We start from the raw sequence: 24,781 nt of genomic DNA on the forward strand, positions 1-24,781 counted from the left end.
CCTTCTTCCTCTTTACAAGACATTCAACCTCCCTCGTCAACCAAGGTTCCATCACACGACCATCTCTTTCCTGCCTGACAGGTACATACATATCAAGGACACGTCGTATCTGTTCCTTGAAAAAGTTCCACATTTCAACGACATCCTTTCCTGACAGCCTATGCTCCCAACTTATGCTCCTCAAATCCTGTCTTACAGCATCATATTTACCCTTCCCCCGATTGTAAAACCTACCCTGTTGCACGCACCTATCTCTCTCCATAACCAAGGTAAAAGTAACAGAATTGTGGTCACCATCACCAAAATGCTCACCCACTAATAAGCCCATCACTTGTCCAAGTACCAAGTACCAAATCCAATATGGCCTTCCCGCTGGTCGGATGGTCTACATACTGTGTTAGAAAAGCTTCCTGGACACACTGCACAAACACCGCCCTGTCCAATCTATTTGATCTAAAGAGCTTCCAATCAATATTTGGGAAGTTGAAATCGCCCATGACTACTACCCTGTGGCTTCTGCACCTTTCCAAAATCAACTATATCAATTATATCAAAATTCGGCAGAAGCTGGGAAATGTGGATTGAGAGCAGCGATTTAAATGGAAGTCCACATTTGATATGTGGGATGCTGTCAAAGATAGGTTAAAGATAGTGCAGGTTAGGCGTGTCCCTTTGAAAACAAGGGATAGGAAAGGCAAGATTCGTAAACCGTGGATGACAGGAGAAATCATGCAACTAGCCAAGAGGAAAAGGGAAGAGTACATAAGGTCTAGGCAGCTAAGAACAGAACGGGCCTTGGAGGAATAACAGGAGAGTAGGACCAATCTTAAACGAAGAATCAAGCGGGGTAAAAGGGATCATGAAATATCTTTAGCGAGCAGAATTAAGGAGAATCCCAAAACCTTTTCTTCATATATAAGGGGTGGCACGGTGGCCTAGTCGTTAGCACTGCTGCCTCACAGCACCAGGGACCCGGGTTTGATTCGAGCCTCGGGCAACTGTCTGTGTGGAGTTTGCACATTCTTCCAGTGTCTGCGTGGGTTTCCTCCGGGCCCTCTGGTTTCCTCCCACATTCCAAAGATGTGCAGGTCAGGTAAATTGGCCATGCTAAATTGTCCAAAGTGTTAGGTGCATTAGGCAAGGGTAAACATAGGGTCGGGGTGGATTACTCTTTGGTGGGTCGGTGTGGACTTGTTGGCCTGAAGGGCCTGTTTCCATACTGTAGGGAATCTAACCTAAAGAAGCAAGAGGGGTACTAGAGAAAGAGTTGGTCCACTAAAGGATAAGGAAGAAAGGTTGTGTGTCGAACCTGAGAAAATGGGTGAGATTCTCAATGATTACTTTGCATCAGTGTTCACTGAGGAAAGGGACATGATGAATGTTAAGATTAGAGATAAAAGTTTGTTTACTCTGGATCAGGTTGACAGAAGGAGGAAAGATATGTTGTGTAGGCTAAAGTATATTAAGGTGGACAAATCTCCAGAACCGGATGGGATCTATCCCAGGTTGCTGAGGGAGGTGAGAGAGGAAATAGATGGGAGCCTGACCCAGAATCTTTGTGGCATTCTTAAACACGGGTGAGGTGCCAGAGGACTGGAGGGTTGCTCATGTTGTCCCCCTGTACAAGAAGGGGAGTAGGGATATTCCAGGTAACCACAGACCCAGTGAGCCTATTGTCAGGGGTGGGAAAGTTGCTGCAGAAGGTATAAACCAAATATAAACCTACTTATATTTGGAAAAGAATGGGCTTATCAGTGATAGGCAACATGGTTTTGTGCGGGGGAGATCGTGCCTTACCAACTTAGAGTTCTTTGAGGAAATGACCAAGTTAATAGATGAAGGAAGGGCTGTAGATGTCATATTCATGGTCTTTAGTAAGGCGTTTGATAAGGTTCCCCATGGTAGACTAATGGAGAAAGTGAAGTCACATGTTGTGCAAGGTGTTCTAGCTAGGTGGATAAAGAACTGGTTGAGCATGAGGAGACAGAGTAGTAGTTGAAGGGAGTTTCTTGAAATGGAGAAAGGTAGTAGTTGAAGGGAGTTTCTTGAAATGGAGAAAGGTGATCAGTGGTGTCCCACAGGAGTCAGTGCTGGGGCCACAGTTGTTTGTGATATACATAAATAATATGGACGAGGGCACTGTTGGTCTGATCAGTAAGTTTGCAGATTGCATGAAGATTGGAGTTGCAGAAAGCATAGGGGATTGTCAAAGAATACAGGAGGATATAGATAGACTGGAGAGCTGGGCGGAGAAGTGGCAGATGGAGTTCAATCCAGGCAAATGTGAGGTGATGCACTTTGGGAAGTCTAATTCTAGAGTGAAATATACTATAAATGGAAGAGCCTTGAGAAAAGTTGATGAGCAGAGAGATCTGAGAGTGCAGGTCCATTGTACCCTGAAGGTTGCTGCACAGGTGGATAGAGTGGTCAAGAAGGCATATGGTATGCTTGTCTTCATTGGACAAGGTATTGAGTATAAGAGCTGGCAGATCATGTTAAAAAAGGATGTGGACGCTTTGGAGAGGGTGCAGAGAAGGTTTACGAGGATGTTGCCTGGTATGAAGGCGCTAGCTATGAAGAGAGGTTGAGTAGGTTAGGATTGTTTTCATTAGAAACAAGGAGATTGAGAGGGGTCCTTATTGAGGTCTACAAAATCATGAAGGGTATAGACAGGGTAGATAGAGAAAAGCTTTTTCCCAGGGTGAGGGATTCAATAACGAGATCATGCGTTCAAGGTATGAGGTGAAAATGCTGAAAGTACTTAATACAGAGGGTGGTAGGTGCCTGGAACGCGTTGCCAGCAGAGGCAGGCTCGGTAGATTCATTTAAGGTGCATCTGGACAGATGCTTAGGAATTTGGCGATAGGTTTAGACAGTGGATTGGCTCAGGCTTGGAGGGCCGAAGAGCCTGTTTCTGGCCTGTAAATTTCCTTTGTTCTTTAGCTCAAAGGAAAATCTGTATGTTTGTAATAACATGGAACTGAAATGACATAGCAGAAATTTACACACTGCCCTCTCCACTTGCATCTTCCAAATGATAATTTTGTTGTAGCTGATCGCTTCCAACCAAGGTTCCCTGGTTTCTAATTACGAGATTAATTCCTTTCTCTGTTTGTTTAAGGAGAGATATAATATGCAATTTAGCAGGGCCCTGGTATCACTCCATAGCAAAGGAGGATTGAAAGGGTGTGACCAGAGCCTCCATTATTGTCACCTTGCATTCTCTCTGTTCCGTTGGCCAGTATATCCCTTCTGGAATATTATCTCTCACCTTTCCCATGACATTGGCAATATTCCTGTATTGATGGAGACTGAAGCAAAGCATTAATTTTGTAATTTGGCCATGCTTCCTGTCTACGAGCAAAACTTCTTTTTATTTAGCTCCTAAGCAACTTTAGTCCAATGTCTTATTTTATGTAAAATACTTCTAGTTTACTTTCTTACTCACTAATCTATTCTCATGCTCTCTCTATGCCTTTTAAACTCTTTGTTTTGTATATTCATTTGGTTCTCATCTCTACTGTGAATCTTACATAAACTTCCTTAACTTGTCTTGATAGTTTGTTTCCAGGAACCTCGAGCTTTTGATGCCTTTTCTTTTATCCTTGTGAGAATCTGCCTTCTCTCTCAGGACCATCTCCACTTTGAAGGTCTCTCATTGTTCGATCACTGTTTTGCTGATCAGGTTTTGATTCCAGCCCACCATTTAGAATCATAGAATCCCTACAGTGCAGAAACAGGCCCTTCGGCCCAACAAGTCCACACTGACCCTTCGAACACCCAGACCCTTGAGCTATTATCCTATACTGACTAATGCACCTAACCTACATGTCACTGAACACTATGGGCAATTAAGCATGGCAAATACACCTGACCTGCACATCGTTGGACTGTGGGAGGAAATCAGAGCACCCGGAGGAAACCCGGGGAGAACGTGCAAACTCCATACAGACAGTCGCCCGAGGCTGGTATCGAAGCTGGGTCGCTGGCACTGTGAGACAGCAGTGCGAACCACTGAATCACTGTGCTGCCCCCAAGAAATTTCAGACATTTCCAGATCCTTTTTCAAATCATCAAATTTAGCTTTCTTTCAGTGAGGTTTCTTCACCTTTTTCCTTCTGCTTTTCCATAATTGATCCAACTGCTATCCTCATCACTTTAAGATCAGCTGCGTTTGCCCCTCAACCTGCCCCACTATTAGAGCCACAACCATGTCACATCAAGAAAAGCCTTTTGTCCCTGTTATGTATGTTCTTTGGCATGCTGTTGTTTTATACCCAGTCTATATTAAGATTATTGGCCCTGTTATCAATATTGTTGTTAGTTTTGCATCTTCCTGAAATTTGTTTGCAGATCTTCTCTCTCATGCTGCTTCTAGTCTTTGGTGGCTTATTGTATTAAATCAGTATTAAGCTAATATCATGGTCCACTAAATGTCAGCAAAATTTGCTGCATCTGTTTATCGCATCAAAATAGTGAGGCAGCAGCATGTGGGAGTCCCTGGATGCCAGCACGATTCATGGTAAACATATCTGTGGTAAGTATTTCTGGCTAACTAGCTTTGGCTCAGAAGTTATAAGCTAGAGGCAATTGCCCAACAAATTGGAGAGTCTTTCAGCCTCTTTGGATGAGAGTACAGGGTATAGGGTGATAAGCAAGTTGACCATGGCACGGTGGTACACCATGGAAGACACACACGTGGGAGGAGTAAAAAGGGATTTGGTGACAATATGGGGACAGTATTGATGAGGGAGATTGAACTGTTCTCTGCAGCAAAGAGCAAGACCCCAGACAACGTTGTTGCCCACACAGTTGCAAGATTTGCACAACTGTTCGTGGCTGGAGAGGACTTGCAGTGATGAGGTGAACCTGGTGGTTGTGGTTGTGACATAAATAGGAAAAGGCAAGAGGTTCTGCATAGTCAGTATGAGGAGCTCAATGCCAAATTAAGAAGCTGAACCAAAAGGTTATTGTTTGTAATTGATTACTTGAACTATACATAAGTTGGTGCAGCGTGAGTAAGATTAAAGCAGTGGATGACTCAAAGGCGAAGTTGGTGAAGTGGGTTTTGGGTCATATAGCAATGTCACCAGACATGGGGCAAGTGGGCTGTATACTCCACCTGAACCATGCTGGGGCTGGTGTTCTATGAGCCCCATTATTGAGAAAAGTAGAGAGGGTTTAAATTAGTAGGGACAAGCGTAAATGTGGAGAGATGTGGCAAATCCATGTGAAGAGACAAGATGAAAGATGAAGATACTAATATAAGAAATGGTAAACACACTGTATTAGAAAAGGATATTGATGAGAAAGTAAGGATGGAAAAGGAGGTATGTGATGCATACTCAAAAATAATAATTGTAACAGGAATCAGGAAGAGTATCTCAAATGCAGAAGAGGACACTGCTGAAATAAGGAAGGCTAAGAGCAAGTGTGAGGAAAGGATTGCAGGCTGCACTAAAATCGTTCTTCAATCATAGCAGTAAAATATTGGTGAAGGATACAGTGAGTACATAAGACCATATGATATATAGGAGCAGAATTAGGCCATTTGGCCCCTTGGGTCGTCTTCACCATTCAATCATGTCTGATATGTTTTTCAAACCCATTCTCCTTGACATGTCAGCCTTGAACCCCTTACTAATCAAGAGCATATTTATCTTTGTCTCAAGTCTCAATGGCTTGGCCTCCTATGTGGCATTGAGTTCCACAGATTAACCACCTGGCTGAAGAAATTCCTCCTCATCTCAGTTCTAAAGGGTTCTCCCTTCACTGTGAGGCTTTGCTGTCTGGTCTTGGTCTCTTCTAGTAGTGAAACAGCTTCCCCATATTCAGTCAATCCAGGCCCCTTAGAATTCTGTAAGTTTCAATCAGATCCCTCGACTCCATCCTTCTGAACTCCACCGAGTACGGCCTCAGAGTACTTAATCACTCCTAATATTCCTAGAATAATTCTGGTGAACCCCCTCCAATGCCAGCACATCCTTCATTAGCTATGGGGCCTAAAACTGCTCAGTACATTCTGTTCAGAGCCTCATAAAGCCTCAGCAGTGCATCTATGTTCTTGCATTCCAGCTCTCTGAAATGATTACTAACATTGCATTTGTTTTTTTAACTGCCAAATGAACCTGCATTTTAACCTTAAGAGACTAACACTCTTAACTTTCTTTATGCTTCAGATTTCTGAAGCCTTTTCTCATTTTGAAAATAGTCTATGCCTCTATTCTTCCTGTCAATATGCATAACATCACATTTTCTCACATTGTTTTCCATCTGCAGCTTCTTTGCTCACTCTTCTAGCTTGTCCAACTCCTCCTGCAGCCTCCTCACTTCCTCAATGCTACCTGTCTATCTTCACCTGCAAACTTGGCAACAATGTCATCAGTTCCTTCGTCCAGTTTGTTAATTTTATACATGAATAGTTGTGGTCCCAACACTGACTCCCTGTGCAACTCCACTAGTCACCAGCTGCCATTTCTGAAAAAATCCCTTCGTCCCCAACTGTCTGCCTTCTGCCAGTCAGCCAAACCTCTATCCTTGCACCTAACACCATGGCTCTTATTTTATTTAACAGCCTCCCGTGTGGCACCTTGTCAAAGGCCTTGTGAAAATCCAAATAGACCACATGCACTGGCTCTTCTTTGTCTATCTTGCTCATTACCTCGAGTCATACAGCACGGAAGCAGACCTTTCAATCCAACTTGTCCACGTCAACCAAGTTTTCAAAACTAAATTAGTCCACTTTGCTGTATTTTGCCCAAATCCATCTGATCCCTCTTTATTCATGTATCTATCCAAATGTTTCAGTGTTGTAACTTTACCTGCAACTCCCTGTGGCAGTTCACTCTGCACACGAACCACTCTGCGTGGAAAATGTTGCCCCTTAGGTGTCTTTTAACTCTTTTCCTCTCACTTTAAAAATATGCCCCTAGTTTTGAAATCTCCCACCCTAGGGAAAGGAGCTTTGCTATTCACTTTATCTATGCCCCTCACAATGTTATAAGCCTCTATAAGGCCACCCCTCAACCTCATACACTCCAGTGAAAAAGAAGTCCCATCTATCCTTATAACTCAAAACTTCCAGTCCCAGCAAAGTCCTGCTGAATCTTTCCTGAACTTTCTCCAATTTAATAATAATCTTCTATTGCAGGGTGATCAGTACTCCAAAAGTGGCCTCACCACTATCCTGTACAACCTCAACATGACATCCCGTCTCCTGTACTCAGTGGTCTGAGCATTGAAAGCAAGCGTACTAAATGCCCTCTTAATCATCCTGTTCACCTGTGCCTCAGTTTCAAAGAACTGTGTACTTGAATCCCTAGGTCCCTCTGTTTTACAACACTGCCCAGGGCCCTACTATCAACTGCATTAGTCCTGCCCTTATTTCTTTTACCAAAATGCAAAATTTTGCATTTATCCAAATTAAGCTCCATTTGCCATTCCTCAGCTAGTTGGCCCAATTGATTAAGATCTCTTTGTAATCTTAGATAAGCACCTTCACTAGTAAACACAACATTTCCCAGAGAACATTGTGTTTAAGTTTTAAAAGACCATTTTACTTAGATTACTTACAGTGTAGGAACAGGCCCTTCGGCCCAGCAAGTCCACACCGACCCTCTGAAGAACAACCCACCCAGACCCATTCCCCTACATTTACTGTGTCTAACCTACACATCCCCGAACACTATGGACAATTTAGCATGGCCAATTCACCTGACCTGCACATTTTTGGACTGTGGGAGGAAACCGGAGCACCCGGAGGAAACCCACACAGACACAGGGAGAATGTGCAAACTCCACACAGTCAGTTGCCTGAGGCGGGAATTGAACCTGCGTCTCTGGCGCTGTGAGGCAGCAGTGCTAACCACTGTGCCAAAATGTCCATTGATCAAAGAAAATTTACTGAGGTGGGTTACATCCTTAAAGAGTCCTAACAGATTTGTCAGGCATGACCTCCCTTGACAAAGTGTGCCGAGTCAGCCCTATTTTATCATGTACTTTCAAGTACTCCACAATCTGACCCTTATAATCGACTCTCAAATCTTACCAATGACTGAGGTCAGGCTAACCTATCTGCTGCCTCCCTTCTTAAATAGGAGGGTTACATTAGCCATTTTCCAGTTCTCTGGAACCCTCCCTGACTCCAATGATTTATTAGATTAGATTAGATTACATTACAGTGTGGAAACAGGCCCTTCGGCCCAACAAGTCCTCACCGACCCGTCGAAGCGAAACCCACCCATTCCCTACATTTACCCCTTACCTAACACTGCGGGCAATTTAGCATGGCCAATTCACCTGACTGTGGGAGGAAACCGGAGCACCCGGAGGAAACCCACGCAGACACGGGGAGAATGTGCAAACTCCACACAGTCAGTTGCCTGAGTCGGGAACTGAACCCGGGTCTCCGGCACTGTGAGGCAGCAGTGCTAACCACTGTGCCACCGTGCCGCCCACACGGTGGCACAGTGGTTAGCACTGCTGCCTCACAGCGCCGGTGGTGAAAGATCATCACCAACGCCTCTAAAATCTCCTCAGCTAGCTTCTTCAGAACTCTGGCATGTAGTCATTGTGGTCCATGTGATTTATCCACTTTCAGACCTTTCAACTTCCTCAGCAGCCTTTTCATTTTACTCACCTCTGTCACGATTTTCTTGAATTCTGCTCTGCTCCTGGTGGCTTCCACTGTGAAAATCAATGCAAAGTACTTGTTCAGTTCCTCTGCCATTTCTTTGTTGCCTGTTACTACTACTCCAGACTCATTTTCCAGCAGTCGAATGTCCACTCTTGCCGTAGCTTTTATATATGCAGGGCGCTTTGCTATAACACGACAGTTCTGTCCCTTTGCAACCTCTCCCTATAGAAAGTCGTACCAAGGGAAGCTGCTGTAGAAAACCCACTGGACCCGTTTGTGTTATGCAGCAATGTCCACCAGTCATGAATCGCGTTACAGCCAATTCACGCTGACAAAGCACATGTCATAGAACTACCTGTATCTAATAATAACTCTTGCAACCTTATTTTACATGATTTAGCGAGCTTGTCATCATATTTCTGTTTTGTGCTTTTTCAGTTATCCTCAGCTGGTTTTTTAAAGGCATCTTAATCCCCTGGCTTCCCACCATGTTATATGCTTTGTCTTTCACTTTGATGTTGTCCATGAATTCTCTTGTCAGCCAATGTCGCCTCGTCCTCGAATTTCTTCTTCTTTGGAATGAATTCAGCAGGGTGATGGGAATCTAAGTTGCAGTTTGAGTGTACAGGGGGTTGAGAGTAGTGAGGTACAGTATTAAGGTTTCAAGGTCACAAGAGGGCCCCGGCAAGCAAGAAGTTGGTTTGAAGTGTGTCTACTTCAATGCCAGCAGCATCTGGAATAAGGTGGGTGAACTTGCAGCATAGGTTGATACTTGGGATTTCGATGTTGTGGCCATTTCGGAGACGTGGGTTTAGCAAGGACAGGAACGTTACTGCAGGTTCCGGGATTTAGATGTTTCAGTAGGGACAGAGAAGATGGTGACGGGGTGGGGTGGACATTGTTAATCAAGGACAGTATTATGGTGGCAGAAAGGACATTTGAGGACTTGGCTACTGAGGTGGTTAGAAACAGGAAAGGAGAGGTCACCCTGTTGGGAATTTTCTATAGGCGTCCGAATAGTTCCAGAGATGTAGAGGAAAGGATAGTAAAGATGATTCTCGATAGGAGCAAGAGTGACAGGGGAGTTGTACATAGATTTCTGAAGGTTGCCACCCAGATTGATAGGGTTGTTAAGCTTTTATTGGTAGAGAGATTGAGTTTTGGAGCCACAAGGTCATGCTGCAGTTATACCAAACTCTGGTGCAGCCGCATGTGGAGATTTGTGTACAGTTCTGGTCACTATTATAGGAAGCATGTGGAAGGTTTGGAAAGGGTTCAGAAGAGGTTTACTAGGATGTTGCCTGATATGAAGGGAAGGTCTTAGGAGGAATGGCTGTGGGACCATCTGTCGTCTTTCAATTTGGTAGCTTCTCTTATTTCCTTAGACACCCATGGCAGATTACCGCTTTTCTTACAGTCCGTCCTTTTCATTCGAATACGCTTTTGCTGAGCATTTTGAAAAATTTCTTTGGAAGTCCTCCACTGCTTGTCAACTGTCCCACCATAAAATCTTTGTTTCCAGTTTGCTTTAGCCTTATTCTATTGTAGTTCCCCTTGTTCAAGCACAGGACCCTGGTATTGAATTTTATCTTCACACTCACCATCTGTATTCTAAATTCAACTATACTATGATCACTGCTTCCAAGAGGATCCCTAACTATGAGGACATTAATCATTCCTGTCACAGGACCAGATCTAGGATAGCTGGCTCCCTCAGTGGTTCCATTACATACTGTTCAAGAAAACTATCCCAGATACACTCAACGAACTCCTCCTCAAGCCTACACTGGCCGAGCTGGTTTGACCAATCTACATGTAGATTAAAATCCCTGCTGATAATAGCCATACCATTTTTACAGGCATTACTTATTTCTTTGTTTATTTGCCCGCCCCAATGTGGTGTTATTATTTGGTGACCTATAGACTGCGCGTATCAATGATTTTTTCGCCTCAGAGTTTCTAATTTCTACCCAATGGATTCAACCTTATTCTCGTTAGAGCCTATATCATCTCTCAGCACCGCCATGGTGTTGTCCTCATCTGTCCTTCCAAATAGTCTGGCACCCTTGGATGTGACTATGTCTCTGTAATGGCTGCCAAATCATATTCATTCGTGATGATTTGTGCTGTTAACTCATCAACCTTGTTACGAATGCAACAAGCATTTCAGTGAAATGTCTATATGCTAGCTTTCATCCCCTTATAATTTCGAGCATCTCTGATATCTCCTGAGTTATCCTTCCTTTTTGCTCCTTTCATAATCTACCTTGAACTTAAACCCTCCTGCACACATGCTAACCTGCTGCTTACCTTTTTATTTATCATCCTACTTCTTGCCATTTTCTCTTTCCTTTCCCCCTCGACTCACAAGTTTAAAGTCCTAGTGTCCACTCTATTCATCCTTTTCACTAGAACACTGGTGCCAGATCGGTTCAGGTGGAGACTGTCCCATCAGTGCAGCTCCCCCTATTTGGAAACTGATGCCAATGCCCCATGAAATGGAACCCCTCTTTCCCACACCATTCCCTTTGCCATTTGTTTACGTCCCTAATTTTAAGGAGAGATTATAACCGGTATGGGAGAGGTCTCTCATTAAATTGCTGCCATCCCGAGGCAGAGAGAAGTGTGGATGGAAGGTTGGCTTGCGTGATGGACTGGGCTGTGTTCACAACTTTCTATAGTTTCTTACTGTCGTGGGCATACCAGGCTGTGATGCATCCAGATAGAACGCTTTCTATGTTGCATTGGTAAAAATTGGTAAGTCTTTGTGGACATGCTGAATTTCTTTAAACAGGATCCAGGTGTGATCTGGATGTTTCAGGGATGAGTGTACAGCCAAGGAGATGATGTCTGGCGTAGATCTGTTGCGGTAGTAGGCAAATTGCAAGGGATCGAGGCAGGTAGGGAGGTTAGAGCTGAGCCATGACTAACTTCTCGAAACACTTCATTATTATGGAGGCCGTTCGGAGATAGTCATTGAGGAACATTCCGTGAGTTTTCTTTAGTACCGGGATGTTGGGGACTAAAGATTGTAGTAAGGAGAGGTTAAAAATGTCAGTGAAACCTCCTGCCTGCTGATATACACAGCATCTGAGTTCACGGCTGAGGGCTGACTTTCCAAGGTTCACTGTCAAAAGGACTGATCTGATGTCTGCAGCAGTGACTTCAGGACCAGGTGCATCAGAGGCAGTTGGGGCAGGTGACACTGTTTCGCTGATCTTCTGTTCAAAGTGAGCATCAAATGCATTGAGTGCATCACAGATGTGTTTTGGTTTGCTATTTGCTTTGCGGACCATTATGTCATGTAAGTCTTGCCACAAATGATGGATGTCCCATGTGGTTGGTTAGAGTCTTTAGCTTAGGCCAGGATTACCTCTTGGCATCTCTAATGGCCTTATGGAGGTTGGATCTGGGTTTCCTGCAAAGGTTAAGGTCATTTGACCTAAATTCCACTCACCTGGATTTCCATAGGCAATGGATGTCCTGATTCTTCAAAGGTTTCCAGTTGGGGAACATTTGGACTAACTTGTTTAGCGTTTTTTATTCTGCACTCTTGCTAATTAAATCTGTAACAGTAGTGGTATAGGCATTTAGGTTGAAAATGTGTTGCTGGAAAAGCGCAGCAGGTCAGGCAGCATCCAAGGAACAGGAGGATCGATGTTTCGGGCATAAGCCCTTCTTCATTTAGGTTGCCTACCACCAATCCACTGATTCCAAGCAGTCCCACAGAAACTGCCTCAGGCCAGCACTGTTTCTGATCTTTCAATTTCTGCTTGTAAGATGGTCGCAGGAACACAGCTCCTGGTGTAGGGTTTAACATCGGCATGGATAGAAGGTTGGCTAGCTCACAGGGAAATAAATATTACTTTTGCTAAGTAACAGTGGTGTGCCGCAGAGGTCGGTATGAGGACTGCAACTCTTTAAGTTTATGGAAATGACTTGAATGAAGAGAAAAAGGTATGCTTGCTCTGGAGTTTGATACATAGAGCTGGGATATCAACCAAGGCTTCAGAACAACATCTTGTCTTTGGTAGTTTAACAATGTCTCAGCGTGACATTGATTTAGGTTTACATGGGTCTCAGCGTGACATTGATTTAGGTTTACATGGCCTGCTGAATCATTCCCCTTCTGGTGACTGTGTGTGCACCTCATTGATTGCTGGTTTGTACCCTAGCACTCCAGCTTAGCTCAAACTACAGCTCGATATGACTCGATCATTCCTCTTCTCCCATCATGTTGCAGAAGGTGTCACTGGGGACCACACACCCCCTGCCCCCACCATCCTGTCTGTGGGAGGACCATTTTGTTTGCAGGCATCTGGCTGGTGCTGGGAGCCAATTATCAACATACCTGCCAGCCTTATTCAAGGCCTGATTACCCTCAACCGATATCCAGCGTGACAGAAAACAACTTAGCACTGTGCTGATGTCAGGCTGACTGACATTAACAATGAATTAAAATGACCAGCCAGCTTTTATTTCCAAACATCAAGCGACCATATCGTGATCAATCTGACATTGGATCTGCCTGACACTGCACTTTGTACTGCTATGGTTGTACATTCTACAAAGCCCCTGATGGCTCAGCGTTTCTATTGTGTGCCAGGGTGAGACTGTATGTGCTACTTTGCCTCCCGCTTCACCCAGTTGCTGCTCCATCCTGCTGCAGTGTGTTTGTTCAGTCTGAGCTGTCCTTTACGTGTCTCACGGGTCCTACAATACTCAACTTTTCCCCTCCCCACCCCTCCCCTGTTCTCCAGCCGCACCCCCCCCCCCCACATCGTGTCTGAGATCTCAAGAAAGCACACACAGACTCTTGACTGAGAGCTGTGCCCGAGCCTGCTGCACCTGTCTCCATCTATCTGCAGAGATTTTCTTTTTAAAGAAGAATTATTTCCATTGTTTGGAAAACTTGTGGGCCTTATCAAGGGTGAAACCTGTCGCCACACACTCAGCCTTGCCTTTGATAATGTCTTCCTTCAAACTGGACTTCTTACCGGAGATGATGGTGGACCACTGCACCCTGAGTTCCAATTCTGTGTGAGTACAAAGCCCAATGTCTGTGCATTGTGTGGCTCATACTGTTCGGGCTTTATGATCAGCTTCTATCATGCACATGCTTCGCCAGCATTTGATCATTCTGTCTCCCATCCTCGGACACTCAAACTTGATTGCTTGTTCTCTGTACGGTCCCAGTATTCTCTTGCTCAATATCCGTCTGGTTCTCTCTCATGCTTTCTGTGCAGCTCTCACTCACTTTGTCCCATCACTTACTCTCTGTACTGCCCTCACACCCTCTCTGCATGATCATTGCACCTTTTTGCTTGCTGTTGAGGCAGTCCTCACTTGTACTTTCAATCGAATCCCATCTCCTTGAGCTCACATTCTGCCCAGCGCTCCCGCACGAGCTTGCATTCCACCCAACCTGCGCATGAGTTTGTGCTCTGCCTGGTCCGCGCTCAAGCTTGCGCTCCTCCTGGCTCCACGCACAAACTTACATTTCTGCCCGGTCCCACCCTCGAGGCCGCGCTCTGCCCAGCCCTGTCTTCATCACACGCTGCCTGGCCCCACCCTGAGCTGCATTCTTGCCATTATGTCCTGTTCGATGCTTTGACCTCAACTGGGAGAGAATTCCATAGGCTCATTGCTCTCTGGATGAAGAGTTTTCTCCTCCTCTCAGTCCTCGAAGGCCTACCATGTTTCCTTAAACTTCCTTAATCAAATCCTTGTTTCTTCACTCCTCAGTATTGAGTAATATCCTTCCTTTACTCACCTTGTCTAGTCCTTTTAGATCTTTATTGGTTTCAATGAGATTCTCTCCCATCATTCTTCAAAATTCCAGTGAATATAGACCTAACCAATTCAGTCTCTCTTTGTACTTTAGTCCGCCATTCCAGGAATCAGTCTTTTGCCTGAAACGTCGATTTTTCTTTTCCCTGCTTCTCGGATGCTGCCTGACCTGCTGTGCTTTTCCAGCACCACACTAATCTTGACTTTGAAATTAGGGAGTCCACTCATCCGTCTAACAACAGCAGGGAAGAAGCTGTTCCTGAACCTGCTGACATGTGTGTTCAAGCTTCTGTATCTTCTGCCTGATGGAAGAGGTTGGACAAGAGCATTGCCGGGATGCAATGGGCCTTTGATGTTGATAATCTTTCTGCAGCAACGGGCCATGTAAGGGGAGTCCATGGATAGAAGCTTGGTTTCAGTGATGGTCTTGGATGTGCACACAACCTCTGTAGTTTCTTACGGGTCCTGGGCAGCTGTACCAGGCCGTTATGCGCCCACACAGTGTGCTTTCAATGGTGCATCTGTAAAGGTTGGTGAGGGTCTTATAGACATGCCATATTTTGTGAGCTGCTGAAGGAAGAAGAGGCATGGTATGCCTCTTTGACTGTCACATCTGTGTGGGAATCCAGGATAGGTTGTCAGTTGTCGTCGCTCCTAGGAACTTGATGCTCTCCACCCTGTCAAACCTCAGCTCTGTTGATGTGCGGGAGGGGGATAGGGAGGGTCTGTTCTCTTCCCTTCTGTCTAAAGTCAGTTCTTTACTTTTGCCGGCATTGAAAGAGAGGGTGTTCTCATTGCACCTTGTCAGCAATCCCTCTATCTCCTTCCTGTATTGTGACTCATCGTTGTCCTACCATGGTGGTGTTATCAAACTTGTAGATGGCGTTCCTTTTGACTTTAGCAACACAGTCGTGGGTGTACAGGGAGTACAATAGGGGTCTGAGAACACATCCTTGGGGGGCTCCAGTGTTGAGTGTTATTATGGAGGAGGTGCTGTTGTCTATCTTCACTGATTGCGGTCCATGGGTCAGAATGCTGAAGATCCAGTTGCAGTGGGCAGAGCCGAGAGTTAGGTGTCGTAGTTTTGTAATCAGTCTGAACGGGATAATGGTATTGAAGGTGGAGTTGGAGTTGATGAGCAGGAGTCTGATGTGGGTGTCCTTGTTGTCCACATATTCCAGGGATGAGTGCAGGGGAAGGGAAATGTGGACATGTTACATCGCTCGGTAAATTGTAAAGGTTCGAGTTAGACTGGGAGACCAGAGTTGACGTGGGCCATGACCAGGCTGTCGAAGCATTTCATGATTGTGGAGGTCATGGGCTCACCGACCTCCACACTGCTGAAGCCAGGCACCACCTCCTACCGCCCCTTCGACCACGACCTCACCTCCCATCACCAAACCATCATATCCCAGACCAGCCACAACCATATCACCTCAGGAACTCTCCCATCCACAGCCTCCAACCTCATAGTCCCTGAACCTCACACTGCCCGGTTCTGCCTCTTCCCCAAACTCCACAAACCTGACTACCCCGGTTGATGACTTGTCTCCACCTGGTCCTGCCCCACTGAACATATGTCCTCATAGCTCGACATTGCCCTGTCCCCCTTGGTCCCCACATATGTTCGGGACATGGCCCATGCCCTCCACCTCCTCCAAGACTTTCTTTTCCCCAGCCTCCAACGCCTCATCTTCACCATGGACATCCAGTCCATGTATGCATTCATCTGCACTGATGAAGGCCTCCAAGCCCTCTGTTTCTTCCTCTCCCCTGACCCAACCAATATCCCTCCACCGATACTGACTCAATTGGCAGAACTGGTCCTCACCCTCAACAACTTCTCTTCTGAATCCTCCTACTTCCCTCAGACCAAAAGGGTAGCCATGGGCACCCGCATGGGTCCCAGGTATGCCTGCCTCTTGGTAAGAAATGTGGAACAGTCCATCTTCCACAGTTACATTACCTCACCTTTTCCTCTGCTACATTGAATACTGTATTGGCGCCATTTCGTGCTCCCATGAGGAACTTAAACAGTTCATCAACTTCACTTACACCTGACACCCTGACCTTAAGTTCACCTGGGCCATCTCGGACACCTCCCTCCCCTTTCTGGACTTCTCTGCCTCCACTCTCCAACCCACTCAACACGGACAGGAATTTCAGTCCCACAGCTACCTGGACTGAACCACCTCCCAACATGATCCTTTACTCCCAATTCCTTCTCCTCTGCTGTATCTACTCCCAGGAGGAGGAATTCCACTCCAGGACATCCCAGGTGGCCTCCTATTTCAAGACTGCAATCTCCCTTCCCACATGATCAACAATCCCCTCCAGTACATGTCTCCCACTACTTGCACTTCTGCCCTTGAACCCCAGCCCTCCAACTGCAACAAGGATGCCACCCCCCCCCACTTTCACCCCACTTATCTCCAGATATAGCTTATCCTCCGCTGTTTCTGCTACCTGCAATCAGACCCCACCACCAGAGATATATTTCTCTCCCCACTCCTGTCTGTGTCCTGCTCAGCTCCTGAACTTATTACAGCCTTGATTCAAGCATGGACAAAGAAACTGAATTCTCGAGGTGAGGTGTGAGAAAACTGCCCTTGACATCAAGGAGCCCTAGCAAAACTATAATCAATAGGTCTCGGGAAAGGTCTTTGCTGTTTGGGATCACAGCTGGCACAGGAAGATTCTGTGATTGTTGAAGTTTGGTTGTATTTGCAGGATTTCCTCAGGGTAGTGTCCACGCCCAACCATCTTCAGCTGCTTCATCACTTCCCTCCATCATAAGGTCAGAGTGTGGATGTTTATGCTGGTGATTGCACCATTTGTGACTCGCCAGATACTGAACCGGTCCATGTTCAAATGCAACATGATCTGGGCAATATCTTGGCTTGGGTTTGGAAAGTAGCAAATAACATTCACGGATACAAATGCCAGGCAATGGTCATCACCAATAAGAGACAATATAACCACCACCCCATGACATTTAATGATGTTACCATCACTGAATTTCCCACTACCAACATCTAGCAGGTTACCTTTGACCAGAAACTGAATTAGATTACAATGTAAAGACAAAGAGCAGGTCAGAGGCTAGTAACACTGCAGCGACTCACTTCCTGACTCCCCAAGCCTGCCTACATCTCCACGCACAAGTCAGGAGTGTGATGGAATGCTCCCCATTCCCGGAGGAGTGCAGCTCCAAAAACTTTCAAGAAGCTTGATACCATCAGGGACAAAGCAGCCGCCTTGATCCACAAACATTGTCCCTCCACCGTTGGCACTCAGAGGAAGCACTGCGTATTATCTGCAAGATGCACTGTAGAAGTTCACCAAATATCCTTAGCATCTGCCAAACCCACAGTCACTTACATCTAGAAGGAAAAAGGCAGCAGATACTTGGGAGAACCACCACTTGCTGATAGAAGGTGGATATATTTCCAAGTCAGGATAGCGAGTGGCTTGGAGGGAAACTTGCATGTAGTGGATCTGTTGTCCTAGTCCTTCTTGGAGTATTGTCGTGGGTTTGGAAGGTGCGGTCTAAAAAGCCTTGATGAATTTCTGCAGTCATTCTTATAGCTGGTACGTATTTCTGCGACTGCACATTGACACAGCCTCCACTCCCCTCACCATCAATCAGTCAGCTGTTTGGCCCTGGATAGTGTCAGGCTTCTTGAGTGTTGTTGGAGCTACAATCATCCAGGCAGCTGGGGAGTGTTCCATCATGCTCCTGACTTGTGCTTTCGTGGACAGGCTTGACGGGCATAATTTTAAATTGAAAGACAAGATGTTTTGATTAGATTTGAGGAAAAGCGTTTTCACCCAAAGGATGGTAAGAATCTGGAAAACACTGTCTGAGACGGTAGTTGAAGCAGGAAACCTCATAATCTTTTAAAAAGAACTTGGATGAGCTCTGGGCCTAGTGTGGAAGAGTGGAACTAGTGTAGATTGTATCATGTTTTTCATGGCACACACTTGATGGAGTGCAGTGTGTCTTCTGTCATCTGATTTTATAATCAGGAGGCAGGATTGCTCAAAAGCTCTGTCTTGACAGGAGGCATATTGGAAGGGATTTGATATGAGTGTCATGACCTCAAACTGCACAGAGTTTTAGATTGGTGAAAGGTGGGCTCAAGGCTTCAGCCAGGGAGCATTTAATTGAGTGATCATTAGCTTCTACCAGAGAGGCTGCTGAAAGGTTGTGCTGTCTTGCTGCCACATCGCTTCACCACTCTCTGTAACCCAGCACAACCTAATGCTTCCCGCACATCTGTTGGTCTGTGATTTTTTAATAATGATGCTACTTCTCCTTTGCCTAGATCGAAGAAGATGAATGGGTCTCTGGATCACCCCGACCAGCCCGATATCGACTCCATCAAGATGTTTGTTGGTCAGATTCCACGGTCTTGGTCAGAGAAGGAACTAAAGGAGCTCTTTGAGCAGCATGGCGCTGTATATGAAATCAATGTGCTTCGAGACAGGAGTCAGAATCCCCCTCAGAGTAAAGGTGAGCTTGCTAAATTTGTTGCATTTTGTCTTTAGTATATGCCTGCAAACACCAGGTTTCTGGGAGGCTGTTCAATAAATATAAGGTTGAACTCCACACAATTTGTGTGTTTTGTGCGGCTTCAATTATTGCATTCTTCCTCGTCAGGGGCAAGTTGCAATACTGCCTTGTGGTTGGTATATCCACACGCAGAGGCTGGGCTGTTAGGAACCCAAAACTCTTATGCTGTGCTTACTTCTGGGGCCCCCTCAACTTGTGTAATTCTAAGATCCTTTTAGTTCTGGGTACTGATGGCTGCAGCATTTTTAAAAATACAATCCTAATTCTCAATCATGCCATCCACTCAATAAAAATAGGAGTAGGAGTGGACCATTTACCCTTCAGCCTACTCCACCTCAGTAAGATCAGATATGATCTAATGGCCTTGACTCCCTCCGTAAAAAGGAGGAAGTGAGGACTGCAGGTGCTGGAGATCAGACTTGAAAAATGTGATGCTGAAAAAGCACAGCAGGTCAGGCAGCGTCCGAGGAGCAGGAGAGTCGATGTTTCGGGCATAAGCTCTTCATCAGGAATGAGGGGGTGGCCCAAGGAGGCTGGCAGTTAAATGGGGATAGATGGATGTGGAGTGTGATGGTAATATGTCAGAGGGGAGGTTGGAGTTGATAGGTGGGACGGAAGATGGACAGGTAGGACAGTTCAAGAGGGCGATGCCAAGTTGGAAGGTTGGATCTGGGATGGGGGGAAATGAAGAAATTGGGAAAAACTACATTGTGATCCCATGTGGTCGAAGTGTTCCAAGGCAGAAGATGAGGTGTTCCTCCTCCAGGCATTGGATGGTTAGAGTTTGGCAGTGCAGGAGACCCAGGACTTGCATGTCCTTGGCGGAGTAGGAGGGGGAGTTAAAGTGTTTGGCCACAGGGTGGTGGGGTTGTTTAGTGCATGTGTCACAGAGATGTTCTCCGAAACATTCTACAAGTTGGCATCCTACCTGCCCAATGTAAAGAAGACCACACCGAGAGCAACGGATACAGTAGATCACGTGGGTGGCAGTACAGGTAAATCTCTGCTAGATGTAGAAGGATGCTTTGGGGTCTTAGATGGAGGTGTGGGCACAGGTTTTGCAATTCTTGCAGTGGCAAGGGAAGGTGCCGGGAGTGGAGGGTGGGTTGGTGGGGGCCATGGACCTAACAAGGGAGTTGCGGAGGGAATAGTCTCTGCGGAGCGCAGATAGTGGTAGGGAGGGAAATATATTACTGGTGGTGGGATCTGTTTGTAGGTGACAGAAATGGCGGAGGATGATATGTTGTATCTGGAGGTTGGTGGGTTGGAAGGTGAGAACCAGGTGGGTATGAATCTTTTTGGTTGGAAATTCAAATGCACTTATATCTGCTGGTTCCCCTTAATCAACACTGTTTGTTACGTAGTTGCCAAAAACGGTAATACATTTCAGATCAGGGAAGGAGGACTGGAGAAGAGCTGAGCTGTATTGAGTGTGCTGACTACAGATGGCTCAAATAGCTGTGTGCTCTGGATCCCTTATAAGGGATGTTGCTAGTGCATTTGGTGGGGAAGCTGCAGTTGCTGAACAGTTGCATAACAGCTGCAGCTTTCATGGTGTGTGAGAAGTGGAGTTAACACCCAATCTGAGAGGCTGTTACACAGGTTTGTGTCAGTAAAAGGCAGAATGAAGTGGCAAATAGGGCACTGCTGCTTTTCTGCACCTTGGCATGTTCACAACACCTGGAGCGGTCAATAATTGATTAATGCCAGAGCAGGTGAGAAGGGTCATAAGGGAAGGGAAGCATTCTTACTGTTTACTCTTTGCCTTTCTTTTTTAGGCTGTTGCTTTGTAACATTTTATACACGTAAGGCAGCACTGGAAGCACAAAATGCTCTTCACAATATGAAGATTCTGCCTGGGGTGAGTATGCGCATGCTCGCTGTGGTATTTAAGAGGTCAGGTACTGGCGTCAACTTTGTGAGAGTTGTGTCTTCAGAACCAAATTAACAGAATACTGTGCCTGTCGTTAAACATGGAACTTTGTCTTCATATAAGGCCTCTTAAGTCTGCTCTGCTAGCCAATGAGATTGATGGAGTAGCAGAAAGCATAGGGTCAAGGAATACAGGAGAACATAGACTGGAGAGTTGGGCGGAGAAGTGGCAGATGGAGTTCAATCCAAGCAAATGTGAGGTGATGCATTTTGGGAGGTCTAATTCTAGAGTGAATTATACTTTAAGCGGAAGAGCCTTGGGAAAAATTGATAAGCAGAGAGATCTGGGAGTGCAGGTCCATTGTACCCTGAAGGTGGCTGCACAGGTGGATAGTGGTCAAAAAGGCATATGGTATGCTTGCCTTCATCGGACGGGGTATTGAGTATAAGAGCTGGCAGGTCATGTTAAAAGTGTACAAGACATTGGTTCGGCTGCATTTAGAAAACTGCGTACAGTTCTGGTCGCCACATTACCAAAAGGATGTGGACGCCCTGGAGAGGGTGCAGAGAAGGTTTACGAGGATATTGCCCGGTAAGGAAGGTGTTAGCTATGAAGAGAGGTTGAGTTGGTTAGGATTGTTTTAATTAGAAAAAAGGAGATTGAGGGAATGACCTGATTGAGGTCTACAAAATCATGAAGGGTATAGATAGGGTGGATAGAGATAAGCTTTTTCCCAGGGTGTTCAAGGTGAGAGGAGAAATGTTTAAGGGGAATGCACACAGAAAGTACTTTACACAGAGGACGGTAGGTGCCTGGAGTGTGTTGGCAGCAGAGACAGGCACAGTAGATTCATTTAAGGTGCGTCTGGGTAGATGCATGAGTTGGTGGGGAGCAGAGGGACACAGATCCTTAGGAATTGGGCGATAGGTTTAGACAGTGGATTTGGATCTGTACAGGCTTGGAGGACTGAAGGGCCTGTTCCGGGGCTGTAAATTTTCTTTGCTCTTCCTTTGAGATCATGGCTGATCTGAAAACCCTCAACTCCATTTTGCTACCTTAGGTCAGGTGAATTGGCCATGCTAAATTGCCTGGACTTGGTGGACTTTCAGAATTTGCAAATTAGAAGAAACTTCCATGTTTTGTGAACTGAGAGGTGGCCAGTGTTAAAACTCCATTTTGCTACCTTAGGTCAGGTGAATTGGCCATGCTAAATTGCCCGTAGTGTTAGATAAGGGGTAGATGTGTAGGGGTATGGGTGGGTTGCGCTTCGGCGGGGCGGTGTGGACTTGTTGGGCCGAAGGGCCTGTTTCCACACTGTTAGTAATCTAATCTAATCTAATCTCTATAAACCTTGATTTCATTACTGATTAAATTATATCTACCTCAGCCTTGAATTTTCTGAATGGATTAACTCCCAACTTCCCTCGGGATTGGTGTTAGGATCTTTACTCATCTTGGTACATATTAATGGCCTGGACTTGGTGGACTTTCAGAATTTGCAAATTAGAAGAAACTTCCATGTTTTGTGAACTGAGAGGTGGCCAGTGTTAAAAGTAAGAACAAGTTAATGGAATAAGAAGATAGTGAATGAAATTTAAGTTAGAGCAATGTGAATTGATTTGTTTTGTTGGGAGTAATGCAGAGAAACAACTTGTAACGAACAGTACAATTTAAAAGAGGTGGAGAGGCAGTAGAAACTGGAAGGACAGGTGGAAGTATGGTTAATAAGATGTCCAGCATCCTGGGTTATATCATTAGTGACACATACTACAAAAGCAAGGAGGTTATGTTAACATGTATAAACCTGTTGGATGATTAGTTGCAATGCTGGGAACACAATTTCATGGAGAAGTGGAGGTGTTGAAGACGGTGCAATTTTTTTGAAGAAGTAACAAAGAGGACAGAGCAGTAGACATGATCTGTATGGACTTGAGTAAGGTGTTCGACAAGGTTCCTCATACGAGACTGCTTAGTAAGGTTAAATCTCACGGAATACAGGGAGAACTGGCCATTTGGATACAGAACTGGCTCGAAGATAGAGGACAGCGGGTGGTGGTAGAGGGTTGCTTTTCAGACTAGAGGCCTGTGACCAGTGGAGTGCCACAAGGATCTGTGCTGGGACCACTACTTTTCATCGTTTATATAAATGATTTGGATGTGAACATAGGAGGTATAGTTAGTAAGTTTGCAGATGACACCAAAGTTGGAGGTGTAGCGGACAGTGAAGTAGGTTACCTCAGATTACAATGGGATCTTGACCAGATGGGCCAATGGGCTGAGGAGTGGCAGATGGAGTTTAATTTAGATAAGTGCGAGGTGCTGCAATTTGGCAAAGCAAATCAGAGCAGGACTTATACACTCCATGGGAAGGTCCGAGGGAGTGTTGCTGAACAAAGAGACCTTGAAGTGCAGGTACATAGTTCCTTGAAGGTGGAGTCGCAGGTAGATAGGATAGTGAAGGAGGCGTTTGGTATGCTTTCCTTTATTGGTCAGGGATTGAGTATAGGAGACGGGAGGTCATGTTGCAGCTGTACAGGACATTGGTTAGGCCACTGTTGGAATATTGCATGCAATTCTGGTCTCCTTCCTGTCGGAAAGATATTGTGAAACTTGAAAGGATTCAGAAAAGATTTGCAAGGGTGTTGCCAGGGTTGGAGGATCTGAGCCAAAGGGAGAGGCTGAATGTCCTGGGGCTGTTTTCCCTGGAGCACTGGAGGCTGAGGGGTGACCTTATAGAGGTTTATCAATCATGAGAGGCAGCGATAGGATAAGTGGACAAAGTCTTTTCCCTGGGGTGGGGGAGTCCAGAACTAGAGGGCATAGGTTTAAGGTGAGAGGGGAAAGATATAAAAGGGAACAAAGGGGCAACTTCTTCACACAGAAGGTGGTGTGTGTATGGAATGAGCTACCAGAGGAAATAGTGGAGGCTGGTACAATTGTAGCATTTAAAAGGCCTCTGGATGGGTATATGAATAGGAAGCATTTGGAGGGATATGGGCCAACTGCTGGCAGATGGGATTAGATTAGGTTAGGATATCTGGTCAGCATGGATGAGTTAGACCGATGGGTCTGTTTCCGGGCTGTATATATCTCTCTGACTCGATGAAAATGGTATCAGGAATGAAGAACTTTAGTTGTTAGGACAGATTTGAGAAGTTGAGACTGTTTTCCTTGGCTAAGAAAAGACTGAGGGGACATTTGATTGAGCTGTTCAAAATTATGAAGGGTCTGGACAGTATAAATGTTAGAAAATCTTCCCAATAATGGAAGAATAGAGAACTAGAGAGCACAAGTTGAAGATGATTAGCCAAAGAAGCAAAGTATTAAGATAAGGACGGCAAGATTCGGGAACCTTGGATGACCAGAGAAATTGTTGAAAAATGTGCTGGAAAAACACAGCAGGCCAGGCAGCATCCGAGGAGCAGGAGAATCGACGTTTCGGGCATAAGCCCTTCTTCAGAGAAATTGAGAACTTAGTCAAAAAGGAGGCATACGTAAGGTTTAGGAAGCTGAAAACAAACATAATAAAAAGATGGCAGAAAACGCAAACAAGAAATTAGTAGGGCTTAAAGGGATGATGAAATGTCTTTGGCAAATAGGATTAAGGAAAATCCTAAGGCATTTTATCCACATATAAAGAGCAGGAGGGTAGTCTGGGAAAGGGTAAGTTCATTCGAGGAACTGTTTGCATGGGTTTGATAACAACAGAAATTCAAATCTGACTAAACTTGATTGAATTTGAGGAAGGAGAAAGTGAGGCCTGCAGATGCTGGAGATCAGAGCTGAAAATGTGTTGCTGGAAAAGCGCAGCAGGTCAGGCAGCATCCAAGGAACAGGAGGATCGACGTTTCTGGCATAAGCCCTTCAGGAATGAGGAAAGTGTGTCCAGCAGGCTAAGATAAAAGGT

At 45.4% G+C, this 24,781-nt stretch overlaps 1 protein-coding gene across 5 annotated transcripts in view; it reads left to right on the forward strand.

The window, feature by feature from the left end:
* celf1 (cugbp, Elav-like family member 1) overlaps window positions 1–24,781 on the forward strand; it is a 109,905-nt gene that overhangs the window by 22,211 nt on the left and 62,913 nt on the right. For 3 of the 5 annotated variants that reach the window (XM_043706334.1, XM_043706337.1, XM_043706335.1), the window contains 2 exons: window positions 18,754–18,941; window positions 20,780–20,862. In XM_043706334.1, coding sequence (XP_043562269.1) covers window positions 18,764–18,941; window positions 20,780–20,862 — 261 coding nt within the window. In that variant the 5' untranslated portion in view covers window positions 18,754–18,763. Of the gene's footprint in view, window positions 1–13,432; window positions 13,676–18,753; window positions 18,942–20,779; window positions 20,863–24,781 lie in introns of those variants that run through there. The other 2 variants (XM_043706332.1, XM_043706333.1) reach the window with 2 other exon arrangements.

Source organism: Chiloscyllium plagiosum, chromosome 16 (genome assembly GCF_004010195.1).
Source record: "Chiloscyllium plagiosum isolate BGI_BamShark_2017 chromosome 16, ASM401019v2, whole genome shotgun sequence".
NCBI lineage: Eukaryota > Metazoa > Chordata > Chondrichthyes > Orectolobiformes > Hemiscylliidae > Chiloscyllium > Chiloscyllium plagiosum.